Raw genomic sequence first — 6708 nt, 5'->3', positions numbered from 1 at the left:
GTGCAGAATGTAGGAACGGTCGTTCTTCCGGCGGTGCGATTCAGAGGGGGTGAATGTTGGCAGTCAGGTCAGACATCACATGGGAGAAATCCCGTCTTTCCGTTGAAAGAGGAACACATGCACTCCTATTTTGGAGCACTGTTACTGGCAATACTGCCTGTTAAAAACAATCTTATATTGTGGGACAGGAGTAGCAACGAGCAGCAGGAGAGCCACAAACTACAAAGATTTTTTTTTTCAAGAGCAGGAAGAGCATAAGAAAACAATGACAATGACAATAGGCTTCCCAAGTGTGGGAAACAATCGATCTTTCTCTCTGTAAGTACATTTTACAAATTTCATTTACTGTTCTGTACTAGTAGCTCCTGTCCAAAGCATCGGAGCCAGAGGTGGTCTCCTCCTTCAGTCATTGGAAAGGGCTAAGTTTCTTGCCTTTTTACAAAAAGAAAATTTGAACTGCCACCTCTCTAGGGGAGCCCCGACAGTTGAGATTTTACTGAATGAGAAGACAAAAATATAGAGATAAGATGTACACGGGGACTATACCAGCAAGCAGATCAAGGCAAGCCTTGAATGAAGCTGCAATTGCTCTTTTACAATGGTAATACTTCACAACTTACTACGTACATTCGTGTTTCATGATGTAAAAATAAATTCATGGACTCACCAATCCGAGATCCCAGGAGCCTGGTTAGGGTGTTTAACTCTTAAGTCACAACCTCCTGAGGAGTTGAAGTATGACCTAGTATATGCTATGTTTCAGCTCAATCAGAGCTCTGTGCACTAGTACTCGTTTCTGACTCACTTTGGTAGTAAACTATGTCACCCGTGTCGCTAACATAGTGATCCTCCTTCAAACTCCGCGATAGCACCTGCAGTAGGTGGAATGGGAGAGGAGCCGACTTCTCTGGTTCTTTGTAGTACTTGCCAAGCACTGGCTTTGCTGCCTCGGTCTGCAGGTTACATCCAAACCAACATCTAGTTAGCAAGGTGGCTCTAGAGAATGCCACATATTTTGAAGCATGTTCGAGAAAAAGGCAAGAGCTCAGGAGCAGGGGATGGTGGCTTACCGCCTCGACAAGATGGTAATGCGGGATTTGCGGGAAAAGATGATGAATGACATGGGTGCCAATGTCATGGTGTATGTTGTTGATCAACCCGTAGTCCCGATCAAGTGTTGTCAATCCTCCACGCAGATAGCTCCATTCCTATTAGTTTGCAAAGCCATGTCGATAAGAAATCAGACTAGGACTGTTAAGCAATTATAATTTATAAATGAAAACCATGTAAACTGAAGCAGCTACTGGGAAACATTATATCTTCCATTTCTAACATCCACCGCTAGGATTACTCTTCTGACTGAAGGAAACATTTGCCACTTGGGCATAACACGTGATACCTATCTTGAATAAGTACCACACATGTCAAAGGTTGAATTACAGACCAGAAGAACTAACAATTTAGAGGAGAAGTCAGAAATAAATGTAACTGAACAATCAACGTATGTTGGCGGGATGTGCCCTTATGAACCTTCCATTAAATATTTTTCAAACTACTACATTTGCCATTTCTTTAAGAACATCGATTATGCTTAGATTTTTGTTTTCCACATGCATATTCTACTTAAAACAGCAAACCCGTATTTTCTGTCATTTTAACAAATAATAATGCATCAGGCCATTGTATTTCGAACGTTAAGCAGTTATCCTGAAGCATTGATTCATTGCAAATCTGATCCAACCATGATATTTACCTTTCCACGATACCAGGGAACCTTGTCTTCGTGACCATGATGATGCAAGTATGTGACAAAATCCAGCCACATAACAAATATCTGCACATGGGTTCACCAAAATTAATCACATGAATTGGCTTATCCAAATTCTAAGCTTGCCGAAATTGGGCGTCTGATGAAAGGCGTGAAGCTCTTACCACATATGGGACTGCATAGAGCTTTAGCATTTTAAGAGGCCCCATCACAAAGGACAGACCTGCAAGAACCCCAATCATTGCCAGCCAGGATGCAGTGGATGTTAGCACATCCTTTTTCTCATTAGGTTGGAACAAATCGCTGTTCGGGTTGAAGTGTGAGCCTTCCTTGCCAGGGCTCCTCGCAAACTGCACACAACAAGAATTTACCATGTTAGAAAACAAGACCAACCAATTCACACGTCGTGGTAAAATCAAGCAGCTTTGTGCCTCACCAAGTATAAGGGGAATGCAAGCATGGGAAATGGCATGCTGAACCGCAACTTCTTTGTCATATTGTCCAGGCTATTGTACAGCCTCTGGGGTAGCTGCAAATTATCACAATTCAAGGAATCATCAAGCACAACTCACCAAAACGCCACCTCTCTGAAGAATTATGCATGCATGAACCCACCGAGAAGCAAAGAGCCAAAGACCTACCGGGTGCCAGGATTCGTCCTTCTCCACATGGCCGTGGTTCTGGTGGTGCGTCCTGTGGCTGATCCTCCTGCAATAACGTTCACACAAGGCGCCGCCTTTCTTAGCATCAATAACAATTCCACAACAAAGAAGAAAATACAACATGCACTCATCGTACCACCCGTTGTATGGAACGAGAATTGAGGAATGGAGTATGTGGCCGACCACGCTGTTCAGCTTTGGGTTGCTTGAGAAGCTCCCATGCCCACTGCAAACACCAAAACAGTCGTTACAGGACAAGAGACAAACATTGTGGTTTCAGGCTAAAACCGGCATGGAAGCCCAATCTTTGGGTCTGGGGTACGGAGGGAGGACGGCCCGTACCAGTCGTGCCCCAGGACGAAGAGCGCCCAGAACATGGTGCCCTGCGCGGCCCAGTAGAGCGGCCAGACGAGCCAGCTGTCGGCCCGCGCGGCGGCGGCGGCGAGGCCGAGCACGACCAGGACGTCGCGCAGCACGTAGCTCATGGACCGCCACGGGTCCTTGACCCAGCAGTGCTTCGGGATGGCCGCGCGGATCTCCGCCAGGCCGAACGGCGGCGGCGCCCCCGGGTTGAACCCGGCCGAAGAGCTCCCGGCCTCCTCCGCTCCCCCGAGACCCCTTCTATCCTCCTCGAAGACGGAGGCGAGGCGGGTGGGCGCGGCGACGCGGAGCGCCCAGTCGCGGTGGATGGCAGCGGGCGCGGCGCGACGCGGCCCCGCGGCGAGGTGGGGCGGCGACGGCAGCGCAATGGCGCTGCCGCGGCTGCGCGCGCGGAGCGGCGTGAGACCGCGGCAGTCGGAGAGGGCGAGCCGGGCCATTGGGCGACGGCGCCGCAGCGATGGATGGCTAGCTAGTCCAGTCGTGTACCACCACGGCCGCGCCGGTCGCCGAGGATCTTGTGCGTCCGGGAGGGTGGAAGGGACTGGGGTTAGCGGTGGTCGGGATCGGCAAACGCGAGGTTTCTATATACGCGCGAGAGGGAGGGAGATCGCTGGCGCGTGCGAGGGAGCGCGCGCTGGCGAGGCGGGGCGGGGGGACGGGGGAAGGGGAAGGTGCGCGTCGGCATCGCGATGGAATTGGGTATGGACTATGGAGTTGGACGCGGTGCGGTCGACTCGGACCGGGATGGCGGTCGGACCCGGGTCCAGCCACGGGAGCTGGCACGTGTGAACTGCCGCGGGTGGACTCTGACGCCGCTAACTTGTTTTTTTGACTGGTTACTTTTTTTTGGGACTATACTAGTGCTTTTTTGGGAAAAGATTCCGGGCGTCTGGATTTTGCCGATGGCAAATAGAGCTTTTTTATGTCTACTTTAGTTAATGTATAATTATCAACTAAACTTGCCATCCTCATATCAACTGCCATAAAAAACGTTCAATTTACTATGGGCAAAATCTAAATGTTTGGGACTTATCGGGTTTTTTTCTCTCTCTTATACTTCCTCTTTCCAATATAAGAGACTTGTTTATTTAAAATTAACTTTTTCCCGACGGGAAGGTCGTAAGTTGAAGGCGTTTGATACACTGCATGCTTTTGGGCATCTGTGGCAATCCATGTCCAACCAGCTGTTGCGGAACACAACCGGACATGTGATGCATTGCCGCCACCAAAATTGACAGTTCACGTGAATCTAGGGTTTAGGAAATTAGAGGCCATTATGGCCATTGAAAAATATACACAGAGACAATATTAACCTTTTGGTCATGGTACTTCATTATATTGAGTGATGGTACTCTCTAACACTAGAAGTGGAGTATCAGCCTACGTCTACGCTCATAGAGGTGAGTGTATGAGCGTCTGCGTCTGTAATGTGTTCAAAAAAAGTGAAGTACTAGTCAATATTAACCATTCGATTAGGAGGAATGAGTGACCTATATTATCTTGTGGGTAGCTTCTTGGAGAATGAAGGGAAGTCACAGCTTGCTTTATTCTCGGGCTGAATAAAGTGCCTAGAAAGGTCATTGGCGGCATTAGCATTGGATCAAGGCATAGACCGCCTTCATTTACTGTAGTACTCTAGCTACAGATAACGAATGAACTGGGCCTCAAGCAACGGACAGACTGCCTGGGGCTGTCTCTGCCACTAGAAAGGTTGCACGAAGAATTGTGCTTCATCAACCAAATTGGTGAAGTTAATGTCTCCTTTTGGAGTAGGAGCATTATGTTAGACACGTGTGCCAATAATGACTATCCTAATTATCTTCCTTGTGAGCTTTGTCTTTGCAACCTTTTTTTCGCTCCTAGGGCTACTTTGATTCAAGGAAATTCCCTAGGATTTTTGGATGGTTAGAATCAATAAGAATTTTTTCTAAGTTGGTCGTTTGATTCACAGGATTAAATCCTATAATTCCTATGAATTTTTTCTAAAAAATCATGTGTACTATATTTCATAGGAAATCTAACATTCACTCCATTCTCTTTTTATAATTTTTTTGTTTTTTCTGTGGCATCAAACACTCTCTACTAACCCTATAGAGTTCAAGTGGGCATGCCACTCGAAGGAGCCCTTTGGTTTACATGAATTTTCTAGGAATCATAAAGGATAGGAATTTTGTAGGAAATTTTTCTTTGGAGCTCTTTGGTTTGTAGAAATGGATTCCTATTCGTATGTAGGATAAGAACCCATCCTTCACCTTTGAAAGGCAAAACGTAGGCCTTTTTGGTTCATAGGATGGGAATATCATAGGAATAGGAAAAGGCATATGAAGTGAGGTGATCGTATGTCAATTCGTAGATGGAAAGAGATGTCATTTGATGCAGAGGATACAAATTTTTTTCATTGAGTTTAGACTAATGTTTTTTTAATGTGAGGGATTGCTTTTTATCCTACATAGGAATAGAAATCCATTACTACAAACGAGATGGCTCCAAAGAAAATTTTCCTTTGAAAAGAAGGCCTTAGCCTAGAATCAGTGAAAAGTACTATCGTATGCATCAAATGACATCTCTTTCGATGAGAAACTGAGATACATGTCACCTCACTTCCTATGATTTTTCTATGAGATCTATTTTGTATCATTATGATATTTCTATCCTATGAGCCAAAAGAGACCAATCCTATATTTTTCATATTCATGTGTTGTGACAATCCTATGAATCAAAGAGAGTCATAATCTTCTTTCCAAACAGTACGGTGAAGAAACAACGGTTCGACACCCTGCCTTGCAAGGGGTGTGTTCCAGACAATAGTGCATTCAACAATATTAGATTATCGCCTATTGGTGTGAATAACTAATGCAACATTTTTTTTAGAATGAAGACGCTAGATGCGTCCGGCTTTAAATTAATAAAGCCCACAACATAGGCAGTGTAGCAGATCAGCAAAGCTTACAGTCTCAAAAGCCCTCGGGCCGAGCATACGTAGGAAAGTCAGAGGGTTCTAAGCCGGAGAGGTCGCGAGCGAATTCAAGGCCCGTTGGCCATAAACAGAGAACGCAGGCTCGCGGAAGAACAAAAGGGGCCACTCCACTAGGTAGTAGCCGCTGGTTCCCCTAGCCAACACGTACACTTGCTGAAGTCCGCGAGCGAATACAAGGCCCATTGGCCATAAACAGAGCACGCAGGCTCGCAAAAGAACAAAAGGGGCCACTCCACTAGGTAGTAGTCACTGGCTCCCTAGCCAACACGTACACTTACTGAAGTCGTGCTTGGGCGTGCTCCATCAGCTCAACATCCTTGCGCCTCCCCAACAGACTCCACTGTTGTAGAAACAAGTTGCATTTATAGATAACATTAGCCGGGTGCGACGAAAAAATGCCTTCAATCGTTAGTTTGTTCCGAATCGGACATACTGCCTAGTGGAGTGCCCCTGCACAACTCCACATCACACGTTTGCCTCGCCCCTGGACCAAATCGAGTAGACCGGCAAGTTCGTTGGTGGACCAGCGGTCCCACTGAACTCCAGCCGCTGCACGCACCACGCTCCAGGCGAACCTGGCCAGCAGGCAATTGAAGAAAACATGGTTCGCGTCCTCGGGTGTCCCACACATCGCGCAAGGGCCCTTGACCATTAGCCACATTCACGGATGTTGGTAATCTATTATGGAACATTTTCCACAGAAAAACTTTGAGTTTGAGTGGAATACGTGCTTTCCAAAGGCCCTTGACCACAAGTTGTGTCGGCCCTTGACAGAGCTTGTGGTATAACGATTTGACCGTGAATTTGCCAGAACCGCTGAGCGACCACGTCACTGTGTCAGGAAAAGTGGACAATGCGGACGAGCTAACTAGGTCAAGCAAAGCCATGAAACTCGCACATTCTTGGTGATTAAGCTCGCG

General features: G+C 46.8%; 1 protein-coding gene across 1 annotated transcript; it reads right to left on the bottom strand.

Moving 5' to 3' along the window:
• Positions 1-278: 278 nt before the first annotated feature.
• Positions 279-3432, bottom strand: LOC119290627 (omega-3 fatty acid desaturase, chloroplastic-like). The gene is made up of 8 exons (XM_037569245.1): positions 2773-3432; positions 2567-2656; positions 2410-2476; positions 2205-2297; positions 1933-2118; positions 1754-1834; positions 1071-1208; positions 279-953 (listed from the first exon to the last, which is right to left on the bottom strand). Exons 1-8 carry the CDS (start codon positions 3246-3248, stop codon positions 765-767), a joined length of 1320 nt encoding a protein of 439 aa, XP_037425142.1. The 5' UTR covers positions 3249-3432; the 3' UTR covers positions 279-764.
• Positions 3433-6708: the final 3276 nt, after the last annotated feature.

This window comes from Triticum dicoccoides, chromosome 4B (assembly GCF_002162155.2).
Source record: "Triticum dicoccoides isolate Atlit2015 ecotype Zavitan chromosome 4B, WEW_v2.0, whole genome shotgun sequence".
Classification (NCBI taxonomy): Eukaryota; Viridiplantae; Streptophyta; class Magnoliopsida; order Poales; family Poaceae; genus Triticum; species Triticum dicoccoides.
This window is presented reverse-complemented; position numbering and strand designations above follow the sequence as displayed.